General features: G+C 35.1%; 1 protein-coding gene across 1 annotated transcript in view; it reads right to left on the bottom strand.

Moving 5' to 3' along the window:
• Nucleotides 1–15,077: 15,077 nt before the first annotated feature.
• Nucleotides 15,078–16,803, bottom strand: part of LOC145684265 (uncharacterized) — a 70,174-nt gene continuing 68,448 nt past the window's right edge. Inside the window, exon 10 of the mRNA XM_081756395.1 lies at nt 15,078–15,865. Within this exon, the coding sequence (XP_081612521.1) occupies nt 15,859–15,865 (7 nt within the window). The 3' untranslated portion in view covers nt 15,078–15,858. The remainder of the gene's footprint in view (nt 15,866–16,803) is intronic.

The raw sequence follows: 16,803 nt of genomic DNA, 5'->3' as shown, positions 1-16,803 counted from the left end.
TTTGAAATCTCCAGATTTCCCGCCAATACTCTGGAGACCGATGTCGACCGTTCAACGTGATTACAAACCACAAGATCTAGCGGGAAATAGCTTACGTTGGCAAGACTGAACTAACCACGCCTCTATCTTATCTATTCAAATCTGTGTGTCTATCAGTTTGAATGTAGGCGCCACTGGTACACTTCTTGTAATGTATTTCGTTATTGGTCTTTAATTGAACAAAATAGCAAAGGCTGCAAACTGAAGGGGGAAAATGAAAACACTATAAGGGCCTCATACCTTATCGATTTGCGTCAAAGCAATGTAAAATTTTTGTTTTAGTTTGCGATATTGCTAAAGACAGGAAGTTATGGCAATAATAAAACAAAAATGTTAGGCAGAATGGAGAAATAAATCCCAAAATGGCACTTTATGTGGCAGAAATGAGCATATTCGTTTTACTTTTTAGACTTCGTCTTAGTAAAATAGGAAAAAAATCCTTTGATCTCTAATAACTACACAGTTATTAAAATTAATAGCAAAATAATGGTGAATAAAATAATCATTACAAGTATCAGAAGCATTCATCTTGGAATTATGAAAAAACGGGACATATCAAATTTTAAAAGAATGTACATAGTACATAAATATTAAAAGTTTTTGTAGCACAAGAAAGCTTAACAGAAATAAGCTTATGTGTGCGTCTGTGAAAATATACGTCTAAAAATGAGCAGACATAAGTATAACTTGGCTCTTGGGAAAGCAGTCCTGCTACACAGCACATAGTTCACTTCTTGTTGCATGAAATAACATGAACTTTTTAAAACCTCTTACCGCATGCCGTGCCATATATGGCACATCCCCTTTTTTCACTTTAGCTTTTTGTGATTTATCAAAGGTGCCAAATGACTGTTTCGTCTGTTGTGTAAGATATTGACGTGTATGAATAAGAGATTTTGGTGTCATCTGACATGTTCTTTGTGAGTTGTCTTAGAAGGGGAAACGTTGACACGTGGTTTTTGTGAAGCAGTGGATTTTTGTCAGTGAAAATAATTTTTTGGCGACACATTGGGCGCTGTTTTCCCAAATAAAAATAATATGTTCAAGATAAGTACTTTAAGATGTATTTCCAACAATATGATATTCATTTTGTATGTTCGTATTGGAGGAATGTGGGAAAAAAAACGTATGTGCCATGTATGTCACACCATACGTTTACGGGTACTTTTATGGCCTTCAAGTGCGGAAGTGACAACTACTATAGTCGTTCTGCAATTCTGTTACAACAATGGATCCAGGGCTTTTTTTTTCTTTATGATGGACATTCGTCAGTAGCTGTTAGACAACTTCCAAATGGTGAAGACAGTGAATTATCAGATTTATCCGAAGATGAATCAGCACGAGATCCAAGAAATAACAATATTTTGTTATCAGACTCGGATGAAGATTCTGTTGCTCCTGCCCTGAGAAGATCATCATACCCAATTCTAATTATGCAATGAATTCAGATGCTGATGATGTTCCTCTGTTACACTTTACAACCCTCTTCAACTGTCGGCAGTCTCTGTCAGTCAACAGACGAGGTCGGCCTGTACGCATTTGTGCTGTACGTGCCCCTTCACATTCCCTCTTCACTATTAGATCATACACAGCGAACCTAGGGATATTTAGGAGTGTGGAAATCTCGCGTACAGACTTCTGACACAAGCCCGGATTTATATGCAAAATGCATGTTTATAGTAACATGCAGAAACGTATGGAAAATATTTTTTTCTTACCGACGGACTTATAAGGATTCGTTTGAAACGCATATGATAGCACATATACGTGCATATTTTGAGTTAATTTCGATATGCATGCATATTTTGCAAACCTTGCACGAGATAGCATATTTCCGAATTTTATTGCTGCATACTAGCATATTTCAGAGCATATCACAAGAAAATATGTTATATTTAAAGTGAACTGAATCACTTTGTAACCGCAAATATAGATTAAAACGTTGTATAGAATAATAAAATAAAGTGTTATATCCTAAATTAGTCCACCTGACTTGTCTTGCACACGGTCTTCATCGTGTAGCAGAAACAATTAGCCTAGATGCCAATATCCGGCAGTAAACGCGCTTTTATCGAATGTAAAGAAAGTATTTGTGAAAGCTCCATCGCGGTACGTATCTTTCGCGAAGTTGTGAAAAATGTTCCAGTACCTTCGCAATCAGTTTTAACCCAATGTGGCTTGTGGCTCGAAGCTGTGTCGTATTATGCACATAACTTAAATCAAGTGAAGACAATTGTAAACTCACTAAATCCCGATGGTGCAGCCGCTATTTGTGTATCGCAAAAATGTTTCTCTACAAGTGACATGGAGAACAAACTTAAACACACAACCACTTCTCAACCACAAACAACATACAGACCACGTCTCGAGAATGCCTGAAATTATCACACAGTTGGAATCCCTTTGCAGTATTCATTCTCCTTGTTGGGCGAATCATCGCAGACTTTGTCCAGTGAAATTCACAGTGTTGACGAAATAGCGTCAGATAAACTTTGCGAAGTTAGGGAAAAATCCCGGGTACAAAATAATCTGTGACATTACAAATGTACTTAATGATAAAAACATGGAATTGGAAGAGGACCTAACACAGAAAGACATTTGGTGTTTCTCAAATGCTCCAGTGACTTCTGCTGATATAGGAATGATTTTTTCGATCCACAAAACGTTTCTTACTGATAAATGCAGAGGATTTACAGAAGAAAACCTAAGGAAGACGTTCATAGTTCATTGCAACAGAGGTCATTAAGATAATATATTTTTGTACGAAACTGAGATTTTATTTTCTTAGTGTATATTTCAGTGCATGCATATTTTTTTATATATTTTTCGTGTATATTTGCATGCATATCTCGGAGTTTGTTTATGCATGGAAATTCGGGCTTTATACATAAGCATCACTTACTTGCTACGTTAAATTAAGAAAAAATTGTATAATATCGTCCGTTAGTCAGTCATTTTTTGACTTTTACTAAAGTGCTCTCTGATATCGGACATTTTCATTTGTCCCCTCACTCATCCTCCCCCATGTTTCGTGGCTGAATTTGGATTTAAACGGAATCGGAAGTGTTACTGTTCATCTCGGAGACCCCGAAACAATAGATTCGATACTAATATTGGTCATTTTTTAAAATCATTTTTTCTCCCCTCCACTTCTCCAAGTTACGGAGCTGAATTTGGATGTAAACGGGATCGGAGGTGTCACTGTTCAACTCAGCAACTCCGGAAACTAATATTGGTCATTTTCGATTATTTTTAATGTCTCTCCCTCTTTCTCTTCCATAAGTTGCATCGTCAAAGTGATATGATTAAACCCATCCCAGGTTCGAACCTCATCTATTTTGAAAATTTGATCGAGATTGGTGGGGTGGTTCAAGAGATGAAGAGTCATAAACGTAGTCACTTTCAACTTTATAATATACATGCGCTAGAATGTTTAGTTTTAATAATACTACTAATAATAATACTTATATCTTTCTCTGAAGCACTGGCTTCTTTAGATATTTCTTATTTGTTTCTTGATTGCTGTTTTTGAATATTTTCTTCGCTCAAATTAACACCACTACTGTCGTTTCTTCGTTCTGGCCATTTTTCTAAAACGTTTTTCGAGTCTTTCTCTGACTTAATATGTTTAGATTTTTATCCGTTGTTTTTTGGTTTCCTTGTTTACACATTTTTCCTCACCGAAATTAACACAATAGTCTTTTTTTTTTTCGCTTTAACCACTTTTGTAAAACGTTTTGTGACATTTTGCAATTGCAAAGTATTTATAAGTTCTTATTTCGATACCCTGAACACGTCTAACTCAAGCAAATCTTTTGAACTGCTCTAATTGAACAAACATCAGAGATTGCTATGAGATAATCACACGCTACAAGTTTTTACTATTGTTTTCCACTCTCTTCTGTTAACACTTTCTTTTCAAATATTTTTCATCTCAATGAAACCAAAACAACAACGGAAAATCTTTATTTTTGCCCCTCCTTTTTTCGTTTTTTTTTTCTTTCTTGTAGGTTAAGAGTCAATAATTCATTCTAAGTGATCAAACATGTGCTGCTCGACCATCTCCAAAAGATCTATTTTTTTTTTTCATGAATGTTCATACTATATCAGGGTACTTCAAAACCGCAATTAATTATTTTTTGAAACATCTCGTAGCGACGCAGCTTCTGCCGCCATTTTGCGTTTTCTAGATTTCAGGCGTTTACGTTGTTTTGAATATCTCAGCATGTATTTATCCTAGCAAATTGAAAATTGCTGGGCATGTCCAACTTGTGCAGAGCTAAAACTTTGTCCTCTTAACATTTTTGCCTAAACCACTTGAAAGGGGTGAAATCTGGGCCTATAGTAGCAACATTTTTGGACAATGAAGACATGTTTGGGAAGAGGAAGAAACTGACGTACAGGTCTGAATTTGTGTGTGCATGTAGTCCGAGGTCATAAGTTTATACTAAAAAAAAAAAAAAAAAAATCATACCAGTAGCTGCTCCCAAAAGCCTGAAAAAATGTTTTAAAGTTGGGGAATTATACCAATTTGCCATATTTCACTGTCCAATATCTCCAATGGGCCTGGATAAAATAAAATCTGAAATTTTGGAAATAATCACTCTTTTAGCATACCATAACATTCAACAAAACGAGTTTTGTGTTTTTCAGCAGAAGGGGGTCAAAATATTAAGGAATGATGACATACTCTAGGAGATGTTTTGTTCATAAATTCAACTGAAAATTCGTTGATGTGAAATAAAATAAAGTAGAATGAATAGTTAGTCCAGTCAATGTTCTCAAGCTTTTTTCTTTCCTCTAGTTGTGACTAACTGTCTTTTTACCCGCAGCAGCACTGGTGAAGAATGCCGTTATCAGCAGAAGGAGAGAAAAGCCAAAATGAATGCTTGGCGAAAAGGTCTCTAACTACTCATATCTCTTGCTGCTTGCTATTTCAGTGATATTTAATTCTGTTTATTGTTGTTTTAATTGTCAACTCATGCAGGAGACTGTTGTCCTTTCGTTAAATTTACATTCCCCAGTCAATGTTTACAATGAGAGAGTGTTCACTGACTGGGAAATGTAGATCAAACGAAAGGACAACAGTATATATATATTTGTATACCGTTGGAGTCCTTGTTGGAGACACAAATTGCACTATGTGGCAACGTCGCAAATGAAGAACCATAGATTAGATCTGCAAATCTTTCTAATAGTTATATCGATTTTTTCCAGATGGCAGCTAAAGTCGATATTGACTGACACTAAGATCATTTATTAGTGTAGCTATCGATTCAACTACTCGTTGTATTCGTTAATGTCAATGTCTCGAAATTAATCTGCGACATTACCACAATGTGAAATTTTGATTCTCTATAGCGGCTGAAGAAGGCACCGGAGAGTAAATTATCATATAACATTTTCGCTTTATTTTGGCCTATAGAATAGTGCTCTGTAGCCAGTGGGCGCCATTTTTAGAACACCCTATATATTTTTTAATTAATTACTACTGTGCAAATTGTAGTTCTTCATCCTTGTGAATTTTCCCTTAACTGATCGGCATTCTCCCACTTTACTCTACTTTGAGCCATACCAGAATCTACTGAAACTCCGACCTGGAATCCTGGTTTCGGTTGATTATCTAAAAAAATATTGTGCTAACCACTCCACATTTTTTTTTCTTGAACATTTGAAGTTCTTTTGTAATCACCATTTGCAAAATTTCTACACAGTTTATAAGTTCTACGCTGCAAAACACTCATATACTCTGCCATTGAGCTTGCTCCACAAATTTGGAGAAGTTGCTAGCATCACAGAAGAGTCTTTGATTTTTATTGATATCAAACACGAAGTAGTTACTCGGCTCGAGAATAGAGGTGTGGTTACTCCAAAGGAGCAGGGATTCCTTGAGGTCAGCCGAGGCGAATTGTATTCAGTTCTCCTTTTATTGATACCAATGCGAGTAACTACTCCAAAATTGCGAGTAATGAGTAACTTCTCCGGTTTACTGATATCACCCAATATTGGTGTTGGAATTAGCAGCTAATGCAAATATTCGTGAGAAAAATATGCCATATATTTATTCTTGTTATGGTTTGTTAAAACAGGAAAGGTTCTTCACCTTTCTTTTAGACACCCTTCTACATATATTTTAACCTCCTTCGCCTAATTCCCAATAAAGCATACTGAATTTTTCTTCTTGTACACATTTACTCAAGTAGGCCTACTGTTTGCTTGTCGGATCGTACAACAGTTCATAATTACAATAAATATTCCAAGATTTTACAACATAATATCCCATTTCGAAGTTTTTATTTGATTTCCCACGATGGTGAAACTAGCACCTAAGGAAGTCTGGTAGGATGGTCACACGATGCTTTTATTTTCACAGTGTTGAATTCAGACTTTTGTACAAGTGGAGCAATCAAAATTTAAGGCGGGCTCCGTTATAGATTGCAATAGAGCAGTAGAAATCTGTCGCAACAAAACTCGCGACTTGTTATGTCTGGTCGGTTGCAATAGCCATTTTTCACTAACTAACGCTGTAAAGCGTTTGTATGCATCTGTATCTAATTTCCATACTTTTATTTAACTTCGACTTTATACGAGAACGCACTTTGTTACTTTGAACAATTAGGCTTAGCAAAGAAGCTAATTTTCTTTAACAAACAAAAAATCTTTGGTTTTAAGCCTCTTTTATTTCCGAAAAAAAAAAATAAACAGAAAGAAGCAAATATTTTAATGCATGTGTATAGATATTCTAGAGGGGACGCATATATATATATATATATATATATATATATATATATATATATATATATATATATATATATATATATATATATATATATATATATATATATATATTCTAGGGGGCTCAGCCCCCCCTTGAACATGCCTGAATTCAACACTGGAGTCACGTGACTGGAAAGCAGCGTGAATTCAAAAGCGGCGCCTAATACTAGCAGTGACTGAGTTAAAAGCAGCTTGTAGATGGTCATAAAACGCTAAGTTGCCCTTGAATTACCAGCGTCGTGTCACAGGTTAAATTGTTAGCTAGTTGCCATTGTCATAAGCAGACATAAGAAGGTTGACTTGCTCTTCTTTTGAATAATTTAATCCTATAGGATCTCGACATTCAAGGAAAAAAGGTTGATTTTGTGTGCGCACATAATACAGGTTGTTGTTTGTCAATATAGTTAGGTGATTTAAAAAAAAAAATCCCCGGTAAACGCAAAAGCAGACCACTTACGGTGTGCTGCATCAAACCATGAAGAACATGCATATTTCATTTTCCACTGTAGTTATGTTTAGGAGGAGTATTGCCCACGAGGACTGAAATATCTCTTCTTGTCTCGGAAATGAGACGAGTTTATTTCAAATCCGAGACGAGACAAGGGAAATCATAAAACATCTCATATCGTTTCGTCTCGAGTCTCGAAAAATCTTATGCTCATACTTTATATGAAAAATTGCTCTGTAGATTAGATATAACACGAAAATGATCCTGTGTTTTAAAGCTCATCAAATATCCGAGAAACAAAAGAAAAACAGCTAATTGTTTTGCTTGTTGTATCCTGTAGTATAATTGAATAGTTTGCAATTTAAAGACTGATATGAATAATCGGGAAAACAGCATTCTAGTGGTTAGGGTGATGAACTCATGTCCGATTGGTCCCAGGGTTCGATTCCTGGCCGGTGCTTCCTATTTTCGACGTCCAACCAGTCGTGAGGCAAACTGGGAGTCACGTGAATAAAAAAACCTGACGGCCACTTGGTCAATAAAGCTCCTAATGCGCGTTAGAGTGGCTCAGACCCATAAGAATTGCCATGCCAGTGGTTAGTTAGTTAGATATGAATAGTCGTTTCTTTAGTTCCGCGATCGGACTGTAGTTCTTACGCGGACTATATTACATGTGGACCATGAGTATACTGTATATCAGCTTTTAGTAGGAGTAAAATAACATCTCATCGCTTGTGTATTAACAAAATGTTCCTAGTGCTTGTGCTGGAATTTGAAGTTATTGAGAATAAATTCCGATTCCGCTCCCAGGGCCCTGCTACATTTTTCGGGATGACGAGTGATACTACATGATTATGTGCCTTCTAATGAAGATATTTCTCCTACCTCCAACATTCCTTCACGCAAAAACCCACGAACTAGGAAATAATGTCACACACTCCAGGACTATGTGGCAGGTAGTGACTGGTTGAGCGCCTCGGGCGAATATAATGTTGAGCGCCACTTCCGGTAAAATTAATTATTGGGTGGAATGGATTGTGATCGTATTCACAGAAAAACAGGAGGAGGGAGGAGTTTAGATTTCTGGGCTTTCGGCATCTAAGACCATTTAGCCCTTCACGATTTGAGGGATGACGTCCCTCGGCGAGCACAGAATCCGGGGAAGGGGAAGGAAGGAAGCGGCCTGGGACCTATAAGTTAGGTACTAAATTTTTCAAAAGTAAATCCCCATGTTGAGCGGGTTTGCATATCCAGGCTCCTAACTATGAAAACATTTACGATCACTCCAACCCCAATCATTTCACAGATTCAACCTGTTGTATATAAGTTATTAGGACGTGAAATTGAATATAATTTATACGAAAAATACTTTTATGCACTGCAAGACCTGTAACTGCCAAATATTCACCACAAACTTATAGTCGTATCGACATAAACAAAAAGAAGTGTGGAGCAGGAAACTACTTTACCCAAAAGCGCAGCTTCCTCCTGAGTAAGGGGGCGAAACATGAAGTGGGAGTAAGGGGGCGAAAGCTACTGGCAGAAATGAATTGTGAAATAAATTATTATTATTATTATTATTATTATTATTATTATTATTATTATTATTATTTCTCATACCGCTAAATCAATTTCTTCACTGCTTTCTCGCCACAGCCCAAAACCCAAGCGATCTGAATGAGAGTTTGTTCCACTTTTACTCGACTATAATTTCTCCTCGCAGACTAACAGATAGTTCTCTACAGCCTTTAGAGCAGGACATTTTGACAACTTGTAGAAATTTGCATTGTGATTCGTATTAGCAATGACAGTAAAGTGGATCTTCCTGTTTCTACTGTGCATCATCAGCATCATTATATCAGAAGTATTCCGCCATTACCAGCGGGTCACTTACCGCAGCTGAGAAGCTGCCATGCTCCACAATCTTCTGTTAACCTCTCCATCTTCACAAACGATTTTTCTGTTTTGATATCGCCAATAGCCTATTTATGTTTCTATATAGTCTAATTCGTCCCCTCCCTCTCTTTCCTGCCACCATACCCTCTAGCACATCCCTCATGATACAGTTCCTTCTTAACCAATATTCCAACCAGTTTCTCTTCCTCTTCTTAATAATATTTTTCTCCTTTCATTTCCAACCCTCTCATTCGTTTTCCTCTCGACCCAGCTATTTCTCTCCATTCTTCTCCACGCACATATTTCGAAAGCCTCCAATTGTTTCTCATCATTTCTGCGTAATGTCCATGTTTCTGTCCTATAAATACAGTAAAATACAGTACACGAAGCATTTTATGAGTCTTTTTTTTCAACTCTAAGGCCCCACAAAGTAGAATTTTCTTCATCCTAAAGGATTCTCTTGCCATTCCTATCCTTGCTTTTATTTCACGTTCGCATGTCATATCACTAATAATACTACTCAGACATCAAAAACTAGTCACCTGTTTTTTTTTCCCGCTCCTACTTCTATATTTGACACCGATCGCTTCGTTTCAATCACCATGGATTTTGTCTTTCTAACATTTATTTTCATCCCATATTCTTCAGAAGCCTTTCTCAAGTTTTCTACATCTTATTAATTTTCTTTTTAGGTTCTGCAACAACAATCATATCAACCCCAAACCGTATACACCTCATCATTCTATCTCCTACCGAAATTCCATCTTCATTATGAAAACTCATTTTTGCTATCTCTTTTACATAGCTATTAAATAACGTCGGCGAAATATATAATATCTGTTGAGCTCACCTTTCAATTACACTGTCTGTCTACTGTGCATGCGCCAGTGAATTTCCATGGAAGATCATGAATAATTCTGATAATTTATATAACATTTACGGACGAATACGTAATAGAACCTATATGAATAACATATATCATTCCTCAAAGTAACGAATACGGTAAACATTATTACAGCAGGATGAAATAGGTGTAAACTTCAGATACTACAAAATGCATTTTACTTGCTTTCCCCGCTGATCTAGTGGCTAGCACGTGTGCCTAAGGTTATGGGGTCCCAGTTTCGATTCCCGGTGGTGGAGTTTGGAATTTTAATTCTCTTAGATGTTTTTGTATTCGTGTTCCTGTCGTTCAAGATTAACGGAAATGATTGTAAAACGTATATAACCGAGTAGAAAATAGAGACAAGTAACTCAGATACGTTCGGTGAATGAGTTAACTTAAAGAAAAGAAACAAAGTGCCTAAGACATTTGTCTGTAAATTGAAAGGAACTCTTAAAGGTTAGTTCCAGTCCCACCAAGGTAACATTTTTCTTTTACCTGTTCTCGAAGTTTCTCTTTGTATTTCTATCGGATTCGATGAAATAGAACTTTGAATAGAGATCACGTTGAATTCATTTATTGACTAAGCCTGAAATTCTGATAAAGGTATGGCTATGATTTTATTATTATTATTATTATTATTATTATTATTATTATTATTATTATTATTATTATTATTATTTAAAGTACGAAGTTTCAAATGAGGCGATGCAGTATTTACGTAAACAAAATGATAATTTATTTGATAATATTCACTAGTCCACTATACATTTGCGAGGTTTTGCTTTGGGAAATGGAGTGTATACAACATTGAATAGTAAAAGTATTACAATAAAAATATATTATTAAAAATATTGATTAAGTAATTGGAGTTAAACATACTTTCCAGTAAGAATTATATAGAGAGAGGATTTACTTTAAAGTGCGATGCAAACGAATATTCGAGTTTTAATCCGATTAGAAATCGATAATTTACAGAAGAATATTATGCTTATCGTATTATAATTCACTTTAAAATTATGATTTTTCCATTTCAAAACGTAGAACGAGAAATAAATGTAATATTCTATTTGTTAAGGAAACCTTTCAAACAGTGATGATTTCAGGGCATGACCTGTGGGAGAATTTGAGACTCAGTCGACATAAATTTCCCCCTTTGTGGCCATAAGCTATCTTCGATCATGCTCAAAGTGGACTAATAATGTTTTATCAGTTTTCTCTCATTCATATATTGACCATTACCGGGGGAGAATCTTCTGAAATCGTCAATGCTTATAATTAGTTTTTCATTACAAATCAAAGGATAATAATGAAATATTGAAAATAATATTTTGTTCTCAGCTGTGGATTTTAGATTTGCAATTCATATAATGTTCCCTTCTAATGGAATTTGAGAGAAAAGTAGTTGCCAAAGATTTATTTAAAGAAATGTTCTCAGTGCTCTGATGAAAATAGGAACACACTTAAAAAAAAAAAAAATACTCCCTTCAAGGTTTGAACACATAAACTTGTAATGGATAGACTGGTGACCCAAACCGCTCGACCACTTCGCATGTCTTCAGTACGTCTCTTTTGACTTTTGGGTAAAGTAGTTTCCTGCTCCACACTTCTTTTTGTTTATGTCGATACGACTATAAGTTTGTGGTGAATATTTGGCAGTTACAGGTCTTGCAGTGCATAAAAGTATTTTTCGTATAAATTATATTCAATTTCACGTCCTAATAACTTATATACAACAGGTTGAATCTGTGAAATGATTGGGGTTGGAGTGATCGTAAATGTTTTCATAGATAGGAGCCTGGATATGCAAACCCACTCAACGTGGGAATTTACTTTTGAGAAATTTGGTACCACCCCGGCATTTGCCTGGTGTGAATGAGGAAACCCCAGGAAAACCTCATTAAAGGTGGCTGGCCTGAAAAAAGCGTGTTACACTTTTTCGACCGTGACCCCGCCGGGAATCGAACCCGGAACCGCTCGCACCGAAGGCAAGAGTGTACCACAGAAGAGTATGTAGGTAGTATTGTTTAGGAAGTATACTTGCTTATGGTAGAATAAACTTGTTTAGTATGTGTCATAGCATTGAATGGCATGGAAATGATCAAATGTCTTTTTCAGTTTACTCGTAATTTAGAAAATATGACTTACCATTATGACCTGAGTCACTCAATTATAGAACTCCGGCGCCTTTGTTGTTGTTGTTGTTGTTGTTACTTGGTCTGTTCTTCCATCACATTAGGCCGAATAGTCGGTAGTTTACTGTATATACATTTACGGGATGAGATGATACGAAAAATTTTCGAGACGAGACTAGAAAACCTTATTCATTGTTTCGTCTCGTCTCGCAGCCAACATTATCTAAGAGCTTCGAAAGCCATTGCAAATCTTTAATCCTTTTGCACATAAGACCAAACTATATACAACACAAACTGTAATCTCAAACGTGGGAAACGGTAGAATAGCCAGCATTGGCCCTACGTTGCAATTCATTTACCATTCGCTAACCAACTTAAATGTCAACGTAAATTTTACAAGATAAGCAAAATTGTGGCTAACAGTGTGAGATCGAAATTGTTGGAAAATTGACGGCATAAATGTTGGTTGGCCAATTCGCTATAAAATAATCTGACCGATGTGTTTTGCAACTTTATTTGTGCAATTACCAAATCCGAATCACCATTAGCCTACATAGGATCTACCAGCTCTGCTGCTAGGGTTGATCCACAGATGATCAATCAAAGACATGGAAGTCAACAGTATAGCGCAAAGTCGAGACGTATAAGACAAAGTAGATTCGAAAAGTTATTGCGTGACATACCCAAGATACTATAAATTAGAAAATAGAACGCGAAGTATTAGGTTGGCCATGTTTGGTCTGCTATAATGTAGTACACAAGTAGTTGATCACAATATTAATTAGAGGTCCCATCTGATGTATAGAACATTTTTTATTCATTGTAGGTTTGTCAGTTAGTCAGCAATAGAAATTCGATCAGCTCTTCCACCACTTAATTATTGCCATATAAACATAGGAGGTTCGAGGGAATGTAGCGTCAGAGTGTAAAAAAAATGCCTCGAACTCCTGTTTAATACAATATTTTATTTAATACAAGCGCTGTTTTTAAATTCTTTTTATTTTGGATACAAACTTTAAAGTCTGTGAACATCCCTGGGGTCTACTTTTCTTAGTTACAATAATTTTACTGTGTAACAACATTCTTGAACACGGGTGAATTCGAATAATATACCTGCGCCATTTTGGTTACGGCTCCAGTTGTGATCACGCCTTCTAGTGTAAACCAAAAACTGTTTAATACGATTTCATTATCTTATAACAATTTATAGTACAGTAGAATACATAACTAATAAGGCTGCGACATTCCTTTTAAAACCACAAATGTAGTTATAAGACAAGACATAGATCAAAATATTAAATATAAGAGTGAGTTTCGTTGTCTTCCAAATCATGTAAATTCAATATTAAAACAGATAAATAACTTCCAATTCAAATCTTTTAAGTAGTAAATTTCCACCATTTCCGGTTTTAGGAGAGTGATATAGGAGAATATTGAACAGTTTCTTAAGACTTTGGATCGACTTTTAAAAAAATCTTGCTATCTTTGGCCGGTTTTGTTCTACAGAGCGTTCAAAAAGTCTCTATACACCTGAATCGTGGCAAGTCAAAGTCGCATTCAAAGTCACATGAAATAAAATTTTATGCGAAGGTTTGCAACACTGCTATATTATCGCCTTGCGTGAAGTTCCTTTCTTAGATTCCAGTCGGCAAAGTGACGTTGAAGTGATTGTTGCATCTAGTTAGCGGTCTCTGAAACAATGGTGTTACCTTTGGAACAACGAATATTCCTGGTTGAACATGTGTTCCGTGAACAAGGTGAGTACAGACAGACAGTCAAAGATAAGTTTGCAGCTAGGTTTCCGGATACACCTGTTCCGAATCGTCACACTGTAAGGGCACTGATCGATAAATTTAGAGACATTGGAACGGTAGAGAATAGTCGGCCCCATATTTTTCAGACAAACAATAGATTCAACTCGTTATTGTGAAATTATTCACCAGTTCATGGGAGAACTAACGGAAGACGAAATTCGTAATGCTTGGCTACAACAAAATGGCGCTACAGCACATACAGTTTGCCAATCCATGAGATTACCGCAAGAGGTTTTTGGAGATCGAATAATTTCAAAGGGATTGTGGCCACCTCGGTCTCCTGACATGTGTCTTCCGGTTTTTACTTCTGGGGTTATGCAAAGAATTATGTTTATAAAGGGAACCCCCACACGCTACAAGAATTCGAAACAGCAATTCGATTTTTGCTCATAGCATTCCATATGAACAACTTGTGAGAGTATTTGGAAACAAGAAGAAACGTGTGCAAGCATGTTTGGAGGCTCATGGGGGACATTTCCAACATTTGCTGTGAAAATGTGTGTTAAAATGTGTGTGTATATGCTACGCCCTGTACATAGTGCTTTTATGCCATACAATATAATAAATTTTGAGTTAAATAATTGTCTCGTTTCTTTGAATATGTGACAATTCAGGTGTATAGAGACTTTTTGAACGCTCTGTATAATGATCAAAACGTTGAAACCGGAACGGATGATTTCATTTCAACAACTGCCGGTTTCAATAAGAGAATTAATGCAAGAGGCAGAACCTATTCTTGGCATGCTGAAACGATTTTTTTAAAAAAAGAATCACCTCTCTTTCTTTATTGTCTTATCTTTTCTGCTCCATGAAGATCAACATTGAAACCGGAGGTCCAAGTAAATTTCTATAACTTCCGGTTTTAGTAGAGAGAGCTACGGTTGAAGATGTTATCTTTTCTTAGCAAGCTGAATTGATTTTTTTTTAATATAGCTATATCTTACTGTTTTGTTGTATGGCGATCAATGTTGAAACCAGAAGTATTATAAATTTTCAGTTTGTATATAAAAAATTGTCTCAGTGTTGGAAAAAGACGCTAAACTTCAACTACCAAATCAAAATACAAATGAAACAAAATTAACGAATCAACATGACAGAAAATTATATTGTTTTATTAATTAATAAAAGTTTCAGAAAGGAGTACAAAATTTGTTTACAGAAAAAAAAATGACAGAAAATGAACCAACGAATTCAGTTAAGTTTCTTGTAACAAGAAAAAAAAAATGAAAAACTGCCTAGTGTATGCAGATATTACAATTTTAGGAGGGAAAAGCATAAATTAATCTTCACACAAATACGGTTATACCTTTTACATTTTACATTTGTCTATTGATACATGTAGTAAAGTCCATGACGAAATTAACTCTCAGTTAACATCATGTATCTGCAACACTGATAAGTATTTTTTGTCCTTTTTTATTTAACGAATTTTGCGTTTAGTTCAAGCACAATAAATATACGTATATATTAAATTCTAAACCGCATGTAATAAAAATAAATAGTAAAACTAGTTTTTTTTTGCGATTTTTTGTTAGTATTTAAGGGATTTTTTTTTCTAGCTACAACAACTAATTGAACTCAGAAACCGTTACAGAGCAAAAGTTAAGAAACCTTTTAGTTGTAATGACAAAGAGGAACTTGAAACAAGAATTACGTTAAAATTACAATTATGTTTTGCATAGTATATAACACAACGAATACTTTTTTGTTTGTTTTTGTTTTTTAACTATCATTTAATGTCCAATTTCTTTGTAAACTTAAATGAATTTCCATCATTCATTAATATTTATTTTGTTTTATAACTTGCAGTATTTTTATAAATAGTATGTTCTTCCGGTATAAAATATGTGTACGTTGCCTTTAGTCTTATAACCTGAAAAATACAAAATGTGAAGTATATATATAATAGTATATAAAGAAATAAAATGAAGATGAAATAAAATAAAATAATATAAATAAATAAATAAATAAAATTAAAAAATATAAATTGTCAAAGGATAAAAAAAAATCATATGAAACAAACGAGAAATTAGGAAAACCAAAAAAAGTTCAAAAGATTGCGATCTTGGTTAATAATTAGTTTTTGGATCAGGAGCCACAAAATGTTTGAACGGCCCCTAAATCGAGTTTTCGTATTTACTACGAAATAAGCACGTCATACTGAGTTAAGTGATAGTTTGGGTTTGGCTACGCTATAGTGGTTCTCGAGACATAACGCCTACAAGAAAATTTTTGATTGAAATATATTGGATCTTTCGACCCAAAAATATGTTGTAATAATAATAAAAAAAACTCTATAAGTATAGGATTCTAAAATCTGAAACTAGTATTGTTACTGCATAATACTGTTGAAAGATACAATAAATATTTATGATTCGTTACAGGCACTGGCGTCTCTCGCATGTAAAATTTGGGGGGGAACTTCAAAGAAATTGATTTAAATGGTACTTCCTAGCCCAACCTGTTTATTATCTTCGATTCCATTTTTACCCTTCTGCTTACCCTCACGGATCCCCTAAGGTATATCAAGAATTCTGTTATAATCGTTTCACAGCCTGAATATTATATTCCAAATAAAAAAATATTATTATTTATATGTTATTCTATCGTTAGGAAATAATTAAATTAGAATAAAATATTGAATATTTTGTACTTCAAATTATTGGGGGGGACGTGTCCCCCTCGTCCCCCCGCCAGAGACGCCCGTGGTTATAGGCAAAAACAATACGGACTCATGTAAAAAAAAAAAAAAAAAAAAACTTTGTGATTCTGTATATTGAAACATCAACGTAATCAATTTTGGAATTAACG

This window comes from Thermobia domestica, chromosome 4 (genome assembly GCF_964235325.1).
Source record: "Thermobia domestica chromosome 4, izTheDome1.hap1.1, whole genome shotgun sequence".
In the NCBI taxonomy this organism is placed as follows: Eukaryota; Metazoa; Arthropoda; class Insecta; order Zygentoma; family Lepismatidae; genus Thermobia; species Thermobia domestica.
Note: the sequence above shows the minus strand (reverse complement) of the source record. Positions and strands in the feature narration are given on the sequence as shown.